General features: G+C 50.8%; 1 protein-coding gene across 2 annotated transcripts in view; it reads left to right on the top strand.

Annotated features, from left to right (window-relative positions):
• The first annotated feature begins 3,951 nt into the window (after positions 1-3,951).
• Positions 3,952-22,963, top strand: part of HIP1 (huntingtin interacting protein 1) — a 145,667-nt gene continuing 126,655 nt past the window's right edge. For both annotated transcript variants that reach the window (XM_058285919.1, XM_012522795.3), the window contains exon 1: positions 3,952-4,137. In XM_058285919.1, the coding sequence (XP_058141902.1) occupies positions 4,018-4,137 (120 nt within the window). In that variant the 5' untranslated portion in view covers positions 3,952-4,017. The remainder of the gene's footprint in view (positions 4,138-22,963) is intronic.

Here is a 22,963-nt window from a genome sequence, read left to right on the forward strand (position 1 = left end):
CCTTCACCACACAATCCAGACATTACAATCCTAGGTATTTACCCGAGGGAAATGAAAGCATATGTCCATTCAAAATCTTATACATAAATGTTCACAGCTGCTTTTTAATTTGTTTTTAATTTTTATTATTGAAGTGAAATTCACATAACATAAAATTAACCATTTTTAAGTGAACAATTCTATGCATTTGGTACATTCACAATGTTATGAAACCACTATCCAGTTCCAAAATATTTCCATCACCCCCGTAGCAGTTTCATATAATTGATGAAGTCAAAAAAGAAATGTTGGATTACACTTGTAATCTAATCTGTACCTGGACATGATTGAGTTATGATTAGGGCTTGGAGAAGAACAGAGTTGAGGGTTTCTGATGTTAGAGTTTTGATGTTGGAATTTGATGCTGAAAACAAGCTGGAGCCCCGGCAAGTAAGCTCACAGTGGAAAGAGAAACCAGCACCAGGAAGAAAGGAACCTTGAACCCAGAGAAAAGCAAGCCCCAGGAATATAGGAACCCAGGAAGCCTGAACCCTCACAGAGGTCAGCAGCCATCTTGCTCCAACACATGACAATAGACTTTCGTGAAACCAAGCCATGAAGATATGGCCTGGTTTCACCAAACTTATGCTTTATGGCCTGGTATCTGTAAGCTTCTACCCCAAATAAATACCCTTTATAAAAACCAACCAATTTCTGGTATTTTGCATCAGCACCCCTTTGGCTGACTAATATAATCCCCAAAGGATCCATGTACCCATTAAGCAGTTGCTTCCTCATTCTCCCTTCTCCTTCCCCCAGCCCCTAGCAATCACCAATCTGCATTTTCTCTATGGATTTACCTATTCTGGATATTTCATGTAAATGGAACCTTAAGTTATGTGTCTTTTTGCGTCTGGCTTCTTTCACTTAGCATAAGGGTTTTGAGTTTCATCGCTTTGCAGCAGGTATTCATAGCAGCTGGAAACAACCCAAACGTCCATCAGCAGTTTAATGGATAAACAAATTGTGAACTATCTAGTCAATGAACACAATTCAGCAATATAAAGGAACAACCTAATGATACCTGTAACAACATAGACGAAATTCAAGATAATTACTCTGAGTGAAAAAATCCAACGAGAAAGAGTACATACTGTGTGATTCCATTAATATAAAATTCTAGAAAATGTAAACTAAACTACAGTGTTAGAAAGTAGATCAGTAGTTGCCTGGGCCCAGGGACTTGGTAGGAGATAGGGATGAATTACAAAGGAACATGAGGAAACTTTGGGGGTGATAGATGTTTATTATCTCGATTGTGGTGATGGGTTTGCGGGTATATACATGTGTCAAAACTCACCAAACTGTACATTTTAAATATATGCAGTTTAATCTATGTCAATTTTATCTCAATCAAAGCAATAAAAAATGTGGATTTGGGCTCCAGGACCTGTAGGAATCAGCTTCTCTCTTCTTTTACCAGATGTGCCAGGTCCAAACTAGGTGTGGGGTGGCCATAGTTCACCAGCTATGGAGAGACAGATGACGGGACACGTTCCCCTGTGGGTTTCAGGGACTTCCCAGAGATAAGGATTTCACATCCAGAAGGTAAGGGCTGAATGAAGCCAACAGAACCCTATAATAGTTTATGGCCTGGGAAAGGGTTTTGCTGCTGTAGCAAGAAGGCAAGCTTTACTTTCACCTCTCCTTTCACAGAGGAGGTAATTCGCTTGAGTCGCTCTCCTCCCCTTGCTTCCAAACCACACATTCCTGAACTCCTACTCTGGTTTATTCTAATAAGAACTAGACTATCCCTTAATCCTTGCTTAAAGGGCCCATGTTTATTGGAGCCATAAAGTCTGAGCAAAGGGTCATAAATCACTCCATATCCTGACCCCTCAGAGCGCGAGGCAGGTAGGAATGGGCACCCAGAGGTGACGTTATTTTGAATCTTGTCTGTTTCTTCAGTGTTTTCACCCCTGCGTAGCTCCTGTGGGTCCCATGCCGGGAAGCTTCATCTGCCCCTCCAGCACCAGCTCCTCCCCTCTTCTCCACCCTGCTCCACACCCATAAAGGAGAGCACTGGCTGCGCTGCCCTTGTCCTCTGGCTTCCTGTAGAAAATCCAAGGACAGACAAGAGAGAGAAACTGGGGTGTTCACTCCCCAGCTCCCTCCCTGCCAGGCTGGGTTCTCCTTCCTGGGATGTCAGGTGTCTCCTCTCTCACCACTCACCTGGCTCAGCTGGAGCACCCTCCCCTTGTCACTTCAGGCTTAGAGGTGACAACGGTTCCCCGGTTCCCCGGTTCCCCGCCGTTCTAGCTCCTCAGTGCTTCACTGTCAAACTCTCAATGCCCCCTCTGAGTGAACAGTCCTCATCCTCCTAGAACTCTGATACAGCTTCACTAACACCCCAAACACCCTGGGATCTGTTGTCTGCATCCCCCAACAATGCAGTTTCCTGAGACCTCCCCTCCTGGACTCCTGCCCAGCCCCACGCGCCCACTTGCCCTTGGTCTCTTCCTTGTTGATACTCTTCCGTCAAACCCTGAAGTCATCTCCTCTTCCTCAACCAGCTCTCCCACCGTGCTCCCGGACTCCATGTCATCTCCATCTTTCAGGACAAAGCTCACAAAGTAGGTGACAGCTAACTTCTCCCCATAGGGACCCTGGGTGGGGAAGGGTCACCCTGATGCCTCAAACACCATGCAAGTAAAGGTAAGCCCAGTGTGCTAGCTCTGCAAATAATGCCTCATGGCACACTCCATTCCCATCCCACTGCCACTTAAAACTCCTTCCTCTACAGAAATTCTGGATTCACAGCTGCCTTCCCTCTCATCCCCTTTGCCCACGCCTCATTCACGGAACGTTCCAGGGACAGAACTTTCTGCCGCCCATTCTAGCTGGAGTGTCCCCATGAGTCTCCTTCCTTCTAGTTCTCGCCCACAACCCTGTCCACCCACTGCCAGCCCTAGGGGCAAAGCACGGGCAGGCCAACGTCTCCAGGGGCTCCCTAGCACCAGCAAGTACCCACACCTTTCTCCACTTCTCTCCTGAATGTGTGCATTTTTATCAAAAGTTGTTAAAACTTAAAAAAAAAAAAAATACCCTTGACTCGCCCGACTCTTTAATGCTTAACGTGGTCATTAAAAACATCGCAATTGGACTTGCATGGAAAACGTTGAACTTTCTCAGCATCTTCTCTAAGGACCCCACTTCTCTCTGGCTGGTGGAGAGCGGGGCAGCCCCGAGCCCTGGAGAAACAGAAGTGCCCACAGGGGTTTCCGCCCACGAAGAAGTTCTGGTTCGGGTCCAGATGATGAGAGGCTGGGGAAGAAGGTGTCCGCGGCAGGTTCCCGCCGTCCTTACCCAGGGGCCGGCAGGGCTTCGGGGCAGGAGCAGGGCGGGGGAGGAGGCGGAAAGCAGCAGACCGGGGGCTGGGGGGGGGGGCCCGGCCCGACGCCGACCCTCCCGCCCGGCCTGGCCTGGGGCAGTGCCCGGAGCCGAGCCCTCGCCGGCCCTCGCCGGCCCTCGCGCGCCAGGCCCGAAAGGAGTAAACAGGCTGTTCCAGCCGGGCCCGGGCTCCCCGGGGGGGTCCGACTCCCGAGCCCGCGTGACCCCCGCCCTCCGCCCGGGAGGACCCAGAGCCTCCAGGGGCGCCTTTCACAGCGAGGCGGCGCTCGGGGCTGGGAGGCGGCGGGCGCAGGGGGGTGGCGAGGGCTGGTCGGGGCAGCCCCCAGGTCCCGCCCCCCGGCCGCCCCGTCCCCGCCAGGCGCGGCGGGGCCGCGGTGACGGACAGGCCTGCGGGCCCATCGCGGCGCGCGCTGCGGCGCCCGGCCCCGCCCAGCCGCGCCGAGCGCGCCGAGGGGCTCCGGAGGGGGCGGGGCGGGGGCGGGGCCTCGGGGAGAGGGGCAGCGCGGCCGGCCAATGGCGGGCGGGAGCCGTCCCGTTAGCGCCGGATCCCGGCGGGCAGGGCGGGGCGGGCGGCGCCGAGGGGATCCCGGGGCGGCCGAGGCCGCGGAGTCGGCGGCGCGCGGCGACATGGACCGGATGGCGAGCTCCATGAAGCAGGTGCCCAACCCGCTGCCCAAGGTGCTGAGCCGGCGCGGGGTCGGCGCGGGGCTGGAGGCGGCGGAGCGCGAGAGCTTCGAGCGCACCCAGGTGAGCAGCGGGCACCGGGGCGGAGCCGGGGCACCCCGGAGACCCCGTGTCCCGAGAGGGCTTGGAGCGGAGTCGGGGTCTTGCGGGCCGGGGAGAGGCCAGGGCCAGGGGGTCCGCGAGGGGCGGGCATCTGGTTCGCAGATCCACGCGATCCGAGGAAGTGGGGGGCCCCGGGGCATCCCGGCTGGCCTGGGCGGGGTAAAGGGTGGGAGGGGCGGGGGCCGGCCCCGAGGAGCTGGGCTGATCCGGGCCGCGGGCGAGGCGGGGGGGGGACCAGGCGGGGACAGCACCGGGGTCCCAGGGGGAGAGGAGTGGGGAAGGAGCCGGAAAGGGGCCCTAGGCGGGAGTGCGCACTGGGGGCCACGTGGGGTGCACTGGGGGCCACGTGGGGTGCACTGGGGCGGGGAGCCGAGAGGAGGGGAGCCCTTTCCTCTCCTCTCGAGCCGCCGCTCCTCCGTTGCAAGGACGTGGCCCTAACTCCTTAGCACCCCTGCGACCCCTTGGCACCTTCGACCCCTTGGCACCCCTTGCCCCACGCCTCCTGCCTGGTGCTCACCACCCCCAGCTGTAAACCCCAGAGGGCGGGGGCCAAAGGGTCTGAGCGGTGCGGAAGGAATGTAGGAAATGCAGCGTGTGGCGAGCCTGGAAGGTGACTTGGGACTGGAGGAGGGGACCGGCCCGGGGGCGCCTGGCCGCCAGCTCGCTGATGGTTGGGATGCGCTGCCCAGCCGTGCCCAGAGCCCTGACTTGGGGTTTTGTTTCCTGGCTCCAAGATGCGCCTGACAGCTCATAGGCAGAGTGCCCTATTCGTCCAGCCTGAGCAGGGCGTGGGGCCAAAATTCCTCAGTGTCATCAACAAAAAGCCACAATCCATTTTTACCTCAGTTTTTTAATGCCTGATGTATTGATTTGACTGAAGCGAGCTGACATGCTTATGCTGTGCATCGGTTCATTTGCATGTAAAATCCATTTCAAAGGGTACAGCAGTTCTTTTAATCCCAGGGCCAAGATTTGTCCTCTTGCTTGCTCTCAGAGAGGAACCTTTGCTGACCCAGCTGGGTGCCCACTCGCCCTCCCGGGGCGGGGCGTCTCAAGTATGTGCCACTGATTTCCCTCAAAATACAGTAGAAAGTTAGGAAAGGGCATTGGAGTTTCTGAAAAGAGGGTGGGGACCGGATTGGAGTGTTCTGTGTAGGGAATCTTGTGAAGAATAAAGCTGTTCACCTCAGGGGACTTCAGCCCCTTCTGGGTGCAGACACCCCTTGCCCCACACTCATCTCCTCTTCTCAGAGGGGCAGGGAGAGGTGGCCATTTCCTGCCTCCCAGGGCTGCTCCTCTGGCTTTATGGACGGGATCACTGAAAAGCAGATTTTCTCTGTCTGGCCAGGCAGTACCTTGGGTATCATGACCTGCACCAGCTGCTTACAAGACCTTTCTCGTCCCAAGGAACAGTGCAGATTTTCTTTTCTTTTTCACGGAAGAGGAAAATAAGTAGGTGTTCTTTTATAACAACCCATTCCTGCTATAGATTCAGATAAGTGAAAAACTGGAGCAATAGAGAAATACACATAGGACTTTGACCCACTGCAGGGATGGAAATTAGGTTTGTGAAAGTTTCCCTCCATAACGGGCATGTCCTCTGGCTATCCAGGGACAGCCTGACAAGGAGTCTAGGTCAGTGTTTTCCAGTATTTTACATTCTGCGAAGCGGTTGTACTTGTCCACATTGGACTTAGTGGCCTGTGTGTGTGTGACTGGAGGAGGAAAAGAGAGTTTTTCTATCGTTGAAACTACTTAGGGAAGGAGGGAAGTGAAGAAACAGAAAAGAGAATGTTCCTAAAACCCTGCATTAGCCAATCTGCAAATATGTATTTTGTTTAATGACTACTTATTAAATGTATAATGAAATACACAATTGAGTTAGAAAAAATTGTTTTTAATGAGTTACAGACCATGAGAATCAGCCAAGGCAATAATTGTAACTAATTACCGTGTTTGGCACTTTTCTAAATGCTTTACTGTATGCATCATACCTTATTTAATCTTGACGAAAACCCACAAGGCAGATATCAATCACATTTTACCGCCGAGGAAATTGAGGCACAGAGAGGTTAAAGCAACCTGCCACAGCTGGAAGTAGCCCCGACCTTTAGCCACTTCCTTAGGCTGCCTCTGAGTGTAGACTAGGATTGAGTTTATTTCTGGGCGGATGTGCAGGCCACGTGGCCTTACCCGGCCTCACCTTTCTAAGCCTCAGTTTCCTAATTGTAAAGACAATACTCGCCTTGCAGGTCTTGCGGGAACTAAGTAATACAAAATGTGTGAAGGCATTTTGTGCCCTGAGCAGTGCTATTCAATGTAGCGTGTGTTACAGCCCCACTGAGGCAGGAGACTGTAGAACAGTCTAAGCTCTTCAGTGGAGGGGCAGAAGTGATACTAGGTAGTAGGAGCCAAGAGCAAGTGCAGGCTCTGAGTGCAGAAAGGTTGGGAGCCCTCCCTGAGGACCCAGCACTACCTTCCAGCTGGGTGGAGAGGAGGGCACGGGGCTTTCCAGTAATGGGGAACCGTCTGGAGGCAGAAATACACGCGGGGTGGATGTGAATGAGGCCAGTGGGCTGAGATGGAGAAAGGGGCAAAATTGGGCCCTTCCCCCTCTGCACTCCTACAGCACATTTTGTCCACTGCGCCTCGTGTTTGCCACAGACCCTGCCCAGAATCATTACTCTCTGCGTTGCCCTCGGTAAACGGGGAGCGTCTTGAGGGCAGGCCTGGGTCTGGCGCTAGCTGAATCCTCCCAGTCTTCACATGGCCAGTCTCTCTGCCAGAGTGGGGACCCCTAAGCCCCCTGGTGGCCCAGCCACTGCTGCAGCCCCCACCTCTCAGGTGTGTCCCTCACCCACACCGTCACAGGCAATTTTCTGGCTTTAGGCCTGTGAAAAGTCGTTCTTGCCCTCCAAAGAGCTGGGGGTTCCTGCTGTAAAAGTGCTATCTTTTCGGGAACACTTTTCAGTTTATAAAGCATGTTTTTTTAGCTATCATCGAGGCTGTGTGGAGGTGAGGCTTTATCATCCTCATTTTGTGGACGAGGACGTTACAGCCCAGAGAGTTTGGTAACTTGCCCAGGGTCACTCAGTTGGTGAGTGGAAGGGTTGGGATTCGAACCCAGGACTCCAGGTTCTGAGTCTCAGACTGGCCTATTCTACCCCACTGGCCTCACCCCAGACCAGAGAGTGATCCTGGAGCAACCTTGGAGGGCCGCAGCTCACAGACAGACCAAATACCCTGTCTGTGTTTACTTAGCAGGAAAATGGTTCTCTCTGTGGTTTGTTATTCTTTGCTCACCCATTTAGTGAGCACATACCTTCCAAGGAGCCCAGAGATGAGTAAAATAAAGAGACCAGCCCCAGAAGAGCTCAGAGGGGAGGTGGACCGGAGACTGTGGGGCTCCTCTCCAAGACTCTGTAGTCCTGCAGCTACATCCCTGGATGCCATCAGAAATGCAGGAGCTCAGGCCCCACCCCAGGCCCACTGAGTCAGAGGCTGGATTTTAACGAGAGCCCTGGGTGTTCCTGTGCATGCAAATACATGGGCAGCGCTGCTCTGCGGTAGACAAGTAGGATTAGAGGAGAAGACAGGCTATGGAAAGAGGCGGGCGCCTACCCTGACTTAGAGAGTCACAAACTGAGTAAAGGATGGTAATGGATAATTAGGCATTGGGAAGAGCCATGAGACTTGGGTTCTAGAGAGGAAGAGAAAGAAACAAATATTTATTGAGGGCCTGCTGGGTAACTAGGAACATGCTATGTGATTTATATCAGTTATCCTCTTTAATAGCTCAGGCTCAGAGAGGCTAAGTGACTGGTCCAAGATCACACAGCAAGCAAAGGGTGATGCCACGACTTCAACATTGGAGGGCCAAGTCCCTTTCTCCACGTTTAAGACCAGGTTCTCAACTCTGGCTACACATTAGAACTACAAAAATACTGTGTTCTGGGCCCCAGGCTGCAGAGATTCTGCCCTAGTGGCTCTGGGGCGATTGTTGGCCATTGGTAAAGCATCTGGGTAATTCTGTGCAGGCTGAGGCTGATGTGCTCCTGCGGCTCTGGGATGGCTGAGTCCTTGCAGGTTATACCTGGAATACAAAGACGGCCCTGCGGGTGAGAAGACTCTGCCTTGGTGTTTGTAAAGTGCGAGGCCAGGTTGTATAACGGCCCCCCCTGCCTCACGAGTACCTAGGCCCCTTCTCCAGCCGCCATTGGCCAGGTGTACAGAGCATCCGCATGGCCTGAGCTCGGAGCAGGTGCCTTCTGCCAGGAGAGCTGAAAGTGAGCCCCGTTTTCGCATCTACTGTGCTTTACAATCAGAGACGCCTGCTTATACACAAGGTGCTGGGCCCCTCCCACCCCCTTAACTGGCATTGAAGACTAAGAGCGTTCTTAGTCGGTGGCCTTGAACCCCCCTGCTTTTCCTCCCACCGATTAAAACAGTAACTGCCGTTTGCTGCCCACTTACCGCGTGCACGCGGTGGAGACCTCGCACGAACCTCCCCTTCCCGTTCGTGCAGTATACACACGGATTCTGATCCCTGTTTGACCGACGGGGCGGTGGAGGCCGAGAGGGCTTAATAACCAGCTCAAGGCTACGAGAAAGTGATGGAACTGGGGCTCCGACCAGGAAAACCCGCCCCAGGGCCCAGCTTTCCACCGCTGGCTCACCTATCACCGTCTGCCCCCTGCAGTGCTCTTTCTCCTTCCACCCTCTGCCCAGGGGTCCCCAGGGCGCTGTGCTGCACCCACTTCTCTGTTTACTTCCTCTGCCTCGCCTCCACCTGATGGTCTCTGTTCTCACTTCCCTGATGCTGGCTCTGTACCTCTCCCTCCTTACTTCCCACCGGACATCCCTGCTGGGTAACCACATGCAGCCTGACTCAGCCTGCGTCCCCCAGGCCCGGACGCCCATGTCTGGTGACCGGTCCCACCGTCGTACCCTTGGCGCCGGCCCCAAGTCCTCCCTCGCTCTGGCTCTCAGCCACATCCTGGAGACTCCACCTCTGCGTGCTTCTCTTGTCCACCCCTGCTCTGCATTCCCACCCTTCCCACATCTTCCCTGGATTGCCGGAATCCCATCCTCCCTGCGCCCCACACCGTCGGGGCCAGACTGGTTATCGCCAAAGCCCATCCCTGCTGTGGAACCCCTTTTCCAAGAAACTTGGCCGACTCCCCAGAGACCTCCGCGGTGTGGCGCCATCAGGGTCCCCAGTCCCTGTCCTTCCCCAGCTTTCCCTTGCACTGCAGCTGTGCAGGAGACCCCCTGCAGGCTGGTCCCACCAGACCACATATTCAGGTGGGCGTAAGGCGCCCCCCTGCCGCCCTGCTTCTGCTGCTTTCTCTACCTGCACCGGCCTCCCTTCTCACTGCCCATCTCAGCTACCACCTCTCCCGAGACCACCTTGGCCGGTCCTCGTGGGGGCCCTTAACTACCATATGGCCCTCACATCTTGTCTTTCCTTCCAGATTCGAAACTCTTGGGGGTAGGGTCTGGGTTTCAGTGCCAAGTGGAGGCCTTTGCAGGAGGCAGGCACCGGTGCCCGTTTGCCAAATGCGGGCACGTGAAAGAGTCAGAGTTGCCGCAGGTTCTGGAGAGCCGCGGGCAGGCCCCTGCTTGCAGGGCACTCTTCTCGTGCACATTTTGGAGATGCTCGCTCTGTCTCCTTTGATTTCTGCAATGACTAATTCTTACTACGTGCCTATGTGCCAGGCCCGTGCTCCCACAGGTAAAACCCACCTAGGAGAGAGCTCAGAGTCTAACCTCGGAGTTAGGGCTCCAGGGTGATTGTTTGAGTCTCTGCAAAGTTAGGAACACTTTATAAGCATTTCCTACAACGCGGTCTTGGACTTTCCAGGACTTCTTTCTGATTCAGGTGGGACCTTCCTGAGCTAGAAAATTTCACCAGGAAGGGAGGGTGCCTGGCCAGGTGGATGGCACCGACAGGCAGTGGTCCGTGTGCAAGTGCTGGGGTTTGCAGGGAGGTTACGATGAGGGCACAGTGATATGAGAGCTCTCCCTGGAGAATGAAAATCTGGCTCTGCTACTGAATTTCTTATTACAAAATGTGGAGGGTAGAAAAGATTCCTGAGGGTCCTTCCAGCTCTCAAATATTTTAGCTCATAAAACTTCTGTAAGCAAGCTCTGACATTGTGAAATAAGGACACACATCTCCTCTGAGCATTCCACTGCTCTCTTGAAAGGTTTCCTGCTCCAGTGACGTGGGGCTCGTGAAAGTACATGTCAGAAAGGGGTGGGGAGTATCCAGGGGGGCCAGGAAAGCAGGTTCTCAGCCCCTTCTGGGTACCAAAAGGATTTCTTGCCTGGTACATCTACAGTCCACTGATGTAGACTGTTTTAAGCTTCTCCATCCAGTGGCCCATTTGTTTCATTAGTTCAGGACAAAGTATGGAGGAGACGCGGGCATGTTGGGTGTGCAGCCTGGTGCAGTGGTGCAGTGGCCTGGCGGCCAGTTCTCCTGCCTCAAGAAGGCCTGATGGCCTGGAGATTTGCCCACCTAGGAAAGGGAACTTGTCAGCCCCACCTCCCTGGCAGGGTGGAGGCTGCTTCCTGTTTCCCTGCCTGGGCAGGCAGGGAGGAGCCCTGCTGTGGTCAGCTCATGGTCAGTACAGTCAGCCGCTGCTGAGGGGAGAGACAGGATTTAAGGTGCTCCTCTGGTCAGGCAGGAGAAACGAGAGTGGTGTCTTTTCTTGGATCTGAAAGGTGGCTGCTGCTGCCTCTGCTGTCACTGCCATGAGACAGGTCAGGAAGCTGGTTGATGTCCAGTGTGGCCATCAACAGCCAGCACTCTTCATGGTTGACATAGGAACCTTATAAAGCATCTTTGCATATACCTCTTTCAAGGCACAGGACAACCATGCAATGGGCGATTGTCATTTTTCAGTTTTGCACACTGAGGCTCAGAGAGGTTATAAGTGTCTTGCCTAAGAGCACTCAGGAAGTGGCAGAGCTGAGATTTGAACCTGGGGTGTCACGTCCCAAATTCTATACATTCCTTTCTATATCTGTCTCTAAATCTGAAGCCTGTGCTGGGGCTGGTAACTTAAGAAGGGTACAGAGATTTTTTTTTTCTGAGTCCTTTCAATTTATTTATTTGGACATGTAAAATTCCTCCTGGGAAAAGATTTTTGCAACACCTGAATATACATCAAAATTTGCAAAATAGGTTTTAAAACTTTTTAAAAAGCAAAAACCCCTATAAATATATATATATGTATGTGTACATAACCTAATAGAAAAATAGTCAGCAGGAATTTCACAAATAGATGATCTCTAAATCATCAGTAAACATATGAAAAGGTGCACAACTTCATTAGTAATCAGGGAAATGCAAATTAAAATTATGATGAGATACTAATACATGTCCACTAGAATGGCTAAAATAATAATAATAATAATAATAATAAAAGAAAACTAATAGAACCAAATCTTGGCAAAGAATGGTGCAATGAATATGCTCCTGCCCTGATGATGGAGCTGGAAACTGGTACAACCATGTTGGAAACAGCCAGGTATTATCATAAAATTGAAGGTATGTGTACCTATAACCTACCAGTTCCACTAGGTTGAAAAGTATCTCCAAAAGAGATGTATCAGAATGTTCATAATCACATTGTATAATAGCTCTAAACTGGAAACAACCCAAATGTCCATCAACAGTAGATGGGTAAATAAATTGTGATCATAGCTCTTCATTAGAACACTGTACAACAATGAAAAGTAAATAAAGTATAGTTTCTTTTGACAGTATGGATGGATCTTACAAACATAATGTTGAGTGAAGAAAAAGCCATTTTTATAAGGTTCAGAAAACAGGGAAAACTAAACCAGCATTAGGGGCACTTGCTTGGAGGGTAAAACTAAGGAAAACAGGATGTGATTACCATAAAAATCAAGATAATGATGATCCTTGAGTGCATGGGAGGGTTGGTAATTGGGAGGGTGCACAGGGAAGCTTCTGAGGTCCTGCCAGTCTGTTTCTTGGCCTGATTGGTGGTTTACGGTAAAGCTGTCCTCTATCTATCTATCTATCTATGCATCCATCATCTATCTATATCTTTGATCCATCCATTTATTTACCAGTAATATTTTAATGACTATTTAGGTTTCCATTATGCACATTTTTATTTTGTGTGACTTTCTGTAAGTATATTTCAGAATAAAAAAGTTTTTTTTTTTATTTAAAAAAAAAGAAAGAAAAGAAAGCACCTCCTCCTCCAAGGGAGTAGGAGGCAGTGCCTTGCAAGGGTAAGCACCTGCTCCTAGGTGCTGCCCCTTAGATTTTCTTTCTTCCTTTGAAGTCCCTCTCAAATCCATCCACCCCAGGGAAAGCAGTCCTGATGCTGCCCCTGGGAGCTGGGAAGTTTTTGATTTATGAGTCATGCATGTCCAAACCATATTCCCAGCACTCCTGTAACTTGTAGCCGTGAAGCCGAGGCCCTGTCATTAGCCCACCCTTCGCATATCACTCTCAGCTGTCTTGCATTTGTGTCTTGTCTCTACTTCCTGGCAGATGGGCCCTAAATTCCTCTGAGGGCAGGGGCCAGGGCTCACTGGAATTCAGCGTGTGGCTCCTACACCTACCACGGGGCTGCACAAGCTCAGGATGTCTGTGAAATACAAAATAAATGAGGTGGTGGAAAGTGCTTAAAGGAGAGGAGGAGAGCAGAAGGTGTCTCCGGGCCCAAAGCGAGCGTCTTTCCCTGCAGGCTGCTGGATGGTGGGCTCCTGGAGTTCAGAACTCAGGCTCGGCTCCAGTTCCAAGGATGTCGATCAGGTCAGGAAGGTTGGAGCCAAATGAGCTGCTGTGAGAAGCTTGGGAATGCTGCCTGGTAACGTGGTGGCACTCTGGCCTGCCCCAGGGCTTCTCCAGTGCTGGGATACAGTTCTGGATGTGTGGTCCTACGGCCAGCCCACCGTGGCGGTTCAGAGTGCGAGTCCTTCCATCTTACTTACCTGTTGCGTCTCCTCTCCCGTATCGGACTGGAAGCAAATGCCTTCTCTGTCTGGTTTTCCTCTCATTTGCCTCGGCTGATGCTTATTCTTCCTTCTCATTTCCCGCCGTCCTTCAAGCACAGGCATGAGCTCTGTGCTTCCTCCTCCGAGCAGGATCCAGAGCGATTGCCTTTGTGTGGACAGTCAGCTCGGAGCTCCAGCTGGGAGGCACTCAAAAACCTCTACGTTGTAACCTCAGTTTCCTCATGCAGTGTCTGGTCCTGAGCGATGCTCGGTAAGGCTTCGTGGGATGGAGGCTAAAATATTTTGAATAAAGGACAAATGAGCATCAGCCACTGGTGGCCCCATTCCCTACCCAGGAAACCACTGTGAGCAAACGCTGAGCCTGGAAGCAAACGAGGCAAACCCTAAGCCTGGAAGTGAATGAGCTCAGTGGGAACCACCCAGGGCCCCTGAAGAGACCAGCGCTCTCACGGAACTGTGGGTGATTCCAGGGGGACTGCCTTCTGAATGTCACCGCTCCGACTCCTGCTTGGAAGTGCCCTGGCAATCCCCATTTTCCCAGCATCCTGATTCCAGGATCCTTGTACAGCCTAGGCTCCCTACTGCCTCGGTGAAAAACCCAAGCCACCTAACCTGAACTCCGGCTACTGTCCTACACTTGCTCTTTTCCCTCGCTCTCGGTTTCAGCAGCTCGTGCACCATTCCCCGATCTGCCGCTCAAGCAGAAATTTTCCCCATCATCCCTGATGCCCCCTTCTTCTCTCTTCTGGGTTGCCGTCCTGCAGAGCTCCAGTTCTCCGTCTGCACTGCCCCTGCCTCAGGTGTAGGCTGCACCTCTCGTCTGCAAGGCCCAGCTGGCCTTCCTGCTTCCAGGCTCCACCCTCATGAGATCGTCCCCCTCCCTGGCCCTGGAGCTCTCTTTTCAAAGGCACAATTGCTTCTATCACTCTTATGTTTTCAAAACCCCTGTTTGTTCCCCATTACTCTGAGCCCACTGCCCCGCTCCCGCAGCCCTCAGCGCTCTCCCAGCACATCCCCTGCCTCTCCCCCTGTGTCTTTCCAGACCTCCCCATTTCTTTCTGACCTAGCATGCCCTCCCGCTTTGTCCACCTGCCAAACTCCTCTTCCTCCTTGCAGTCCCGTCTCAGATGTCCCTTGCTCTGGGAACTTTCCCCTGCTCTTCCGTTCAGAGTCACTCGGTTGTGTTTCTGGGTCCCGGAGCTTCTGTCACACCGTGTTAACGTGTCTGCCAGGGTCTCTGCCCCACACAGACTGCAAGCTTCACTGTGGACTCCCCCACCCCCACCCCAGGCATAGTGCTGGGCACACAGTAGGATTTCAGTAAATGTTTGTTGCATGAACTGATGGTGCTTATTAAGCCCCTGATTGTATTTGATTGTTGCTGTACCAGGAAACTGAATCGGCCCGGTTCTCACTCTAAGGCCAGTGCGCCTGGCTTTGGTGAACATATCTGCTCTGTTTCAAACTGAACTGACACAGCAGCTCTGGCAACACTGGTAGGATAAAGCCGAGTGTGCTTTAGGAGAGGAGAATTCAGGGAAGATGAAGGAGGCAGCTCCTGGGATCGGTATTCCCGGTTTATGATCTGCAGTGGGGCTGGTGGGATAATTTGCCACATCTAATGGGGCAGGCAGAATAATGCCCCCTGCCCCACCCCCAGTCTTATCCCTGCTCTGACCCCTGGGACCTGTGAGCCTGCTCCATTCCATGGCAGAGGGACTTAGCAAATGTTAATGGCCTGTTAGAATAGGGAGGCCACCCTGCGCTAGCCAGGTGGGCCTGATTTAATCACATAGCCCCTTGAAAGCAAACAACTGGGAAGAGGATGTGGCTCAAGCATTTGGGTGCCTGTCTACCACATGGGAGGAGCCGAGTTCAGTTCCTGGTGCCTCCTAGAGAAGATGTGCAAGACAGCGAGCTGGTGCAACAGGCTGGCATGGTGAGCTGACACAACAAGATGATGCAACAAGGAGACACAAAGAGGAAAGACAATGAGAGACAACAAAGCAGAGAGCTGAGGTGGCTCAAGTGATTGAGCCGCCTCTCTGCCACGTGGGAGGTCCTGGTTTCGCTTCCCTAAACCTCCTAAAGAGAAGACTAAAGAGAAGACGAGCAGACACGGAGAGCTCATAGTAAATGGACACAGGAGACAGCAAGCACAAACAATGGTGGTGGTGGAGAGAAATAAATAAAGTAAATCTTTAAAATAAAAAAAAGAGCAAACAACCTCTGGCTGCAGGCAGGAGAGAGATGCTCTAGAAAGGGGAAGTCAGAGGCCCCAAGCGTGAGAAGGACTCGCCACACCGTGCCGGAGATGCAGGGCCCCACGGCTAGGATGGAGAGAGGCCTCTAGGAGCTAGGGGTGCCCCCCAGCTGGCAGCCAGCGAGGAGATGCGCATCTCAGTCCTGCAACTGCCGGGAATTGGAGGGAATTGGATTCTGCCGACAGCTTGAACGAGCTGGGAAGCGGATGCTGCCCGGAGTCCCAGTTAAGGGATACCGCCCTGCGATGCCCGCGCTCTGGCCCAGGAAGACCCCGCTTGGCCTTTTAACCTACAGACCTGTGAGATAATGAGTGGGTGTTATTTTAAGCTGCTAAATTTGTGGTATTTTTTATGTCAGTGATAAAAACCTAATAGAGGATGATAGCAGGTCACGCCTTGCTCTAGTCCATGCCTGGCTGCTCAGACAGGCCTCCCTTTCAGCCCCGGAGGGATACTTGTTATTTCATTTGTGCTCCTTGCGGCCATAGATAAAACCGTGGATTGCCACACTTGGCACTCATTCACAGAAGTTTCATCCTGGAAAAACAATTCAGCAGCCTGTTCAAAACATTCCTTCCTGCTGGGCCACGAAGTTCTTTGGGGCTGTTCCAAACCCGAAGATAACAGAGATAATTGACTTAACCCTTTTTTTTTTCTTTTTAATTAAGAGCTGTGCTGACTATGGAAAAAGGTGGGTGGGAAATCCCAGGGCTACCAGAGGCTCCTGCTGGTGCTTCTGCTGAAAGAGGGCTGACTTACAGGCAGGAAGCGGAGGTGGGAGGAGTGAGTGGCTTTCCCCGGTGAGGGCCTGGGTGTCCTGCTCCTCACTCAAGGTCCCAGGGGAGGTCAGGAGCGTCCCGGTGTTCCTGGCCGTAGCTGCAGGGCAGGCAGGAGCTCCCAGGGCCCTGCAGTGAGAAGCGGGAAGCCTCGCTGCTCCTAGTTGTGGTTCTCTCTGTTTTCCATGGTCCCCACCCCTGTGAGGCTTCAGATGGGGTCAGTGAACCAGCGGGGTTGGAGGAGATTGCCTCAGAGGCTTAGGGAATTGGTGATGCTGGGAAGGTGCAGTTACTGAAGTACCTGCCCTGCCAGAGTCTTCTGGCCCCCCCAAATTTTTTTCTTAAACTTTTTACTTTTAAAGAATTTCAAACTTACAGGACAGTTGCAAAAATAATGTAAAACCCATACAGAGAACTCCAAAATACTCCCCTCCACCCCCAGATCCCGAGATCCACCAATTTTAACATTTTGCCACATTTGCCATATCATTCTATCATCTACCCTCTATCTGTTCTCTAAAAGTTTGAGTCGACTGAGAATAGGATAGTCACTTATGTCATCACCTTTAAGTATAGTTGTCAAGTTTAAGAACTTTAACACTGATATAAAAACTTAGTCTAGGGATGCGGATGTGGCTCAAGTTATAAGGCCTCCACCTACCATATGAGAGGGCCCGGGTTTGATCCCTGGGGCCTCCTGGTGAGAGAGAAGAGAGGGCGTGCCTGCGCAGCGAGCCAGTGCCCGCGTGGCGAGCCGAGTAGCCATGCGGTGAGCCAAGTGCCCGTGTGGTGAGCTGCGTGCCCACGTGAGTGCCCGTGCGGTGAGCTGAGTGTCCACGAGTGCCAGTATGGCAAGCTGAGTGCCCACGTGGTGAGCCAGTGCCCACATGAGTGAGTCATGCAGCAAGATGATGACTCGACAAAGAGGAGAGTCAGGGTGAGGCACAGTGGAGACCAGGAACTGAGGTGGCACAATTGACAGGGAACCTCTCTCCATATCGGGAGTCCCCAGGATCGAATCCTGGGAAATCTTAGAGGAGAAAGACGAGAAGAGAAGACAAGGAGAGAGGAGGGTGCAGGGGATCGCACAGCAAATGGACACGGACAGCAGAAGCAGCAGGTGGGGGAGGGGGAGGGGGAGAAAAGAAAAAAGGGTCAGTGTATACATTTCAGATGAGTTAAGTAATTAAATTTAAAAACTGAAATAAAATAAAAATATTAAGGAAAATATATATGATTTTTTAAAAAACTTAGTCTATATTCCAACTTTTTCGTATGTCCCGGTAATGTCCTTTTGAGCCTTTTATCCTCCATTGTTAGAGCCAGTCCAGGATCATCTATTGCATTTAGTTGCCAGTATGTCTTTAGGAGCTTTTTTTAAAATTTATTTTTGTTGTTGTGGAAACATACCTGTGACATGAACTTTCCCATCTGAACCACTCTCAAGCATCCCATTGCTCCACTGCCTTTTGACAACGCCTGTCTCTTGTTATTCCAGCTTTGCTCTTCTGATTCCCGGCTTCAGACTCTGAATTCTGCTTGGCTTTCCTCTCTCTCTGAGATCCTTCCTCATGGGTAACCTCGACTGTACTTAGTTTCTAAGGGTTACTTCTTCTGTGTTGGTCACATGGACCCGTATCCCCAAAGAGCCACCCCCTCAAGGTCACTCTCTCAGAGAACTTATCTGGTGAGAACCATTTGCAGTTGGCATGGCATGTCTGCCCTGGTACCACCTGTAGCCCTCTGCTTAGGGCTGCCAGGTACGGCTGCACAGATTGGGCACTGCTCAACTTTGGGGGTATCTTCTGATTCTGGCCTGCCCATCGTTAGGCCATTAGGCCTAGGTTAGAGCACATAGCAAAAATTATTTCATCAGAGGTACATGGAGTGTCTGTATATGATGCCATGGCAGTAAGCCTGTGGCTAAATCTACCAAATCTATTCAGTTTAGAGACTGTTAGGGCTGGGAGGGATAGCAGAGATTCTTTGGTAAGTGGTTACAAGCTGGTAGCCTACAGATGTGTTTCTTTTGGACCATATAGCATTTAATTATTATTATTTTTAAATAGACCTGAAACCTGTAGACAGGAGATGAAAACTTTGCTTCACCAGGGTCTCCACCCCACAACCCCCACCACCCTGTCTGATACATGCGCCTTGACCTCCAGGCTCCTGGAATTAAAGGCCTGGGGTGGCCCGCGCATTTAGAAGAAGCTGGGCAGAATCTGTGCGTTTCTGGCTCTAAGGCAGGGGTTCTTAACCCTTTCCTTCCACGGTCTCCTTTGCCAGTTAGCTGAAAACCACGGACCCCTTACTAAGTCCACACTACACTGTGTATTATATGATAAATATATCACACCCGCACCAACATGTCCACACGATAATGTTTTTTTGAATTTTCAGTTCAAGCTCATGAAACCCCTGAAACCCCACATGGACCCCCTTGGGGGGATCCATGGGCCCTGGTTAAGAACCCCTGTTGTGGCAAAAGTCTGGACCAGAGATGGCAAGTGAAAGGATGGAGAGGCTGCAGAATTATCCAGGCTGGAAGCAGGGGGACGAGGGATTGGGGAGAATATTTTCCTGGCTCCCAGGTCAGAACACTGAGGTTGAGTCATGGCTCTGCCCCATCACTAGTTGTAGGACCTTGGTTTTTGGTTTTACATTTCATTTTCACTAAAGTTATACATGTGCGTAGTTATAAGAGGCAAATAGTTATTCAGGCTTGTTACCAAAACACAGCAATTTCCCAACCCAGCTCTTTCCCCTCTCACCAACCATTTCCTGCTTCCCAGGGGCAACCAGTTTCACTTATTTTAACTGCTTTATTGTTGACCTCCCTCTATGGAAGATAAGGCTCTAGCTTTCATTCACACATGTACCCCCGCCCCCTGCCGTGAGAAGCATGTGCCACCTTCCTCCCACAACACCCTCCAGAATTTTAACTCTGTGTCCACTGTTGACTTCATTATGACATGGGAAATGCCCAGGACAACTGGGCTGTGTAGTGCACTGAGATAGCTTTTCCTTTCTTACGTATATTCATGGAGTAAATCATTATCTTTGTTTGTTGCTTGGATGTCTGTGTCTCTAGCACTAATTTATCCATACCTCTCCCTCCAATGTGTAAACCACCACTTAATACAAAAGGTGTTCCATCAGTTTCATCATTTTAGGGTCAACTGAGAATGTGCATGTGAAGGGACTTTATAAGAATCACGATAATGCTGACTGTTGGTGACCATTGCTATCTGGAACTTTCTTCCCAAGTCTCCAAAGTAATTATAGGGCAAACGAAAGGATGCTGCACTGTGCACAGTGGGGAGCGAGGCATGTGGAACCCAAGAGACAGAAGAGGTTAAACATATTTATGGGGCCATAAGGAGTTAGTATCACTGCATAGGTGATTGAGCTGTGATCCATCATGCAGAAAAGTCCAAGCTATTAAAGGGGGTCCTTATGGCATAGAGAATGGCCTGGACCCCTTTGTGGACCTAGTTAGAGGCAGAACTTGGGGCCAGATGCACTGGACTGATCCGTCAGCATTAATGGTGTTTCTCTGGGAGGAGAAAAAAATTCCCTCTGATGCCTGGAGAGGAAGTGACTATATGATGATGATGAGGAGGAGGAGGATGATGATGATGATGATGATGAATGTGTGGTTATCTCCTTCATGCCCAGTTCCAGGGCTTGGGAGTTTTGAAAAATCGTTTATTTTCATTTATTCTGAGTACCACTTGAACATACCTCGAATGTCTTTTGTCATGGGAAATGGAAAATAAAAGCCAAGTGATGGGAGAGTCTAAAATGACTTGGGTAGTTTCCCAGCCACTCTTCTGCCTTGAGGGTTTGGGGTTTGGGGCAGGCGTGGTTGACAGCTGGCTGTGAGGCCCCCTGGGCCTGTTTCCTCTTTTGAAAATTACTTTTCACAATGGTTCGGCCTACAATCCCTTATCCACGATTCAGAAATCTCCTAAGCTCTGAAAGCCAAAAGTTCTTTTCAGAGTTAGGTACCTGACCTGAACCTGTCTTGAGACTATTTATAGTCATTAGGTGCCTGCCTTAGCATGGATAGTCTTTACATTATGCTGCAGAAACATTACTATGTTTGATTAGAGGGTGTTGCCCAGATTCTAAAATTCTAAATTCCAAAATACGTCTGGCCCCAAGAGTTTGGGATAAAGGATTGTGCCTGTAGTATCTACTCCTGCCTGTAGTATCTACTTCCCTGTGTTGTGAGAGGGTTTGAATGAGATACCACATATGTAAAAGATGAAGAACTGTGCCAGGGAAATACTATGTGCTTAATACATGTTAGCTGTTATCCTTCTTATTCATTGGTTTTCAAATTACTACTCATAGGACTAGGAATGGCTAGAGAGATTAACCACCCAAGTCCAACTTCTACATTCAGTCAAAGTCATGATGAATGAAGACCAGAAAGAATTGAAGTAGCAGCTTGTTGTGTAATAGAAAGATCCAGAGATAGAACCAGGTTCAAGTGCTGTCCTGCCACTTACCACCTTTATGACCCTAACCTCTTTGCCTCACTATTCTCATCTGTAAAATGGGGATAAAAATACTGACCTCCCAAAGTTGCCCTGACAATCCAGAGACACTCAAAAAGACAGTGTATTAAAATGAATGGGAGTTTTGAGCTGGAGCCTGGCAAGTGAACACACAGGAGAACACAGAGGAATAGAGATGGTTCCTTAGACATGGCAGAAGCCCCAGGGAGAGAGACAGAGCTGTTTGCCTGAGAGTCTATGGCTGGCCTTGTGGAGAGAGCACAGCAGCTGAGCCTGGAGAGAAACGGAGCCCCAGGAAGAGAGGAACCCAAGAAGCCTGAACTCTTTGTGGACATCGGCAGCCATCTTGCCCCAACATGTGGCAGTTGACTTTGGTGAGAATCAGTGCCTTCCAGAACAAGGTCTTAGTCATGAGGGGATTTCATCCAGCTCCAGCCATGGTGCCAGACTCGTCTTCCCCCAACCATAACAGAATAGTCAGTGGGTTTTATACCCTGTCAGGCAGGGACTACTGCCTAAGCAGCTGGAAGCAGCTACAGAAAAATGACCACTGCCCTTCAGCTCCCCCTTAAGAATAAGGGTGTCAACCCTCTGCGAGGGGAGTCGAGGCAGGTTAGTGTAGGGAAAGGGAAGACTTGGATCACAGCTGAAGACCCGGTAGAGAACATGCCTGGCAGACCACAGGGCTGTGAGACCCCACCTGAGGAAACCTCCTGAGGAGAAGGCTGCTGAAAAGATCCCACAGTACCCTGGCCATGAGGTCCCATTTGGAACTCTTTCTGGGGTCAAAGAGAAGCCCCAGATAATGCCGAACAGGCCTCCTCATTGGGCCCCTGAGAGCTAACAGGCGGGGACCGTGAGGCAGCCAATCAGAACAGCAGACAGCTGGCCCAGCATTATGAAGGGGGCAGAGTAAAGGTTTTAAAAAGGTCTAAGCCAGAGCCCTATGTGCACGAATCACCCTGTAGCATGCCTGCTGTATTAGTTAGCCAAAGGGGTGCTGATGCAAAATACCAGAAATTGGTTGGCTTTTATAAAGAGTATTTATTTGGGGTGAGCGCTTACAGATACCAGGCCGTCAGCATAAGTCACTTCCCTCACCAAGGCTGTTTCCATGCATTGGAGCAAGCTGGCTCCTGGGTTCCTCTCTTCCCAGGGCTTGCTTCTTCCTGGGCTCAGGGTTTGTCTCTCCATGGGGCTGGCTTCTCTTTCCTCTGTGAGCTGACTTCCCGGGACTCCAGCTTAAGACTTCAGCATCAAACTCCAGCATCAAAAACCCAACATTAAGAACCCTCAACTCTGTCCTTAGCCGTGCCTTTTATCTGTGAGTCCCCACCCGCCAAGGGGTGAGGACTCGAAGCCCTAATCATAATTTAATCATGCCCCGGTACAGACCAGATTACAAGCATAATCCAATATCTATTTCTGGAATTCATAACCATATTTAACTGCTGTACCTGCAATCCATGCCTCTGATTGTGTATTCTTTTCTTGTTTCTTAAACTCTTTACTCCTTTGCCTACCCTAAAAAAAAAAAAAAGAATGACCCCTGATGTGATGACCTGGGAAGGGCATGTCACCTCTGTTTTTTTCTTGCACAAAGTATATGACTTCAATCTAATCATGGAAAAGCAGCAAATTAAAATTGAGGGCGTTCTACAAAATAGCTGACCAGTGCTCTTCAAAAGCACTGAGTTCTTGAGACATCATGAAGCTTGACTACAGAGCTGTCACAGGTTGGAGGAGACTGAGGAGCCAAGCAGCTGAACACAAGATGAGATCCCAGATAGGGTCCTTACAGAAGCAGGACAGCAGTGGAAAAGCTGGTGAACCCGAATGAATTCTGTAGAATAGTTAATAGACTTGTACCTAGGTTCATGTCTTAGTTTTGATCTATCTAGGGTTATGTAAGATGTCAGTAAATATAAGGGGAGGCTGGGTGAAGACTATACAGGAACCCTGTACTATTTTTGCAACTCATCTGTAAGTCTAAAATTATCCCAAAATAAATATTATAAAAAAAGAATGTCACGTTGCCTGGCAAACTCTAGTCAGGCTGAGTAAATGTGTGTCCCCTCCTTCTCTGGGGCCTTTTACCCCTGGGGAAACCAGAGATCCACACAAGCAGCAGGACAAAGGACAGAAAGTGTGGAATGGTCCAGGATATATCAGCGTAAGGAGAGGGCCGGGTGCCTGCTGCTAAGAGGAGGTG

This window comes from Dasypus novemcinctus, chromosome 23 (assembly GCF_030445035.2).
Source record: "Dasypus novemcinctus isolate mDasNov1 chromosome 23, mDasNov1.1.hap2, whole genome shotgun sequence".
Lineage (NCBI taxonomy): Eukaryota > Metazoa > Chordata > Mammalia > Cingulata > Dasypodidae > Dasypus > Dasypus novemcinctus.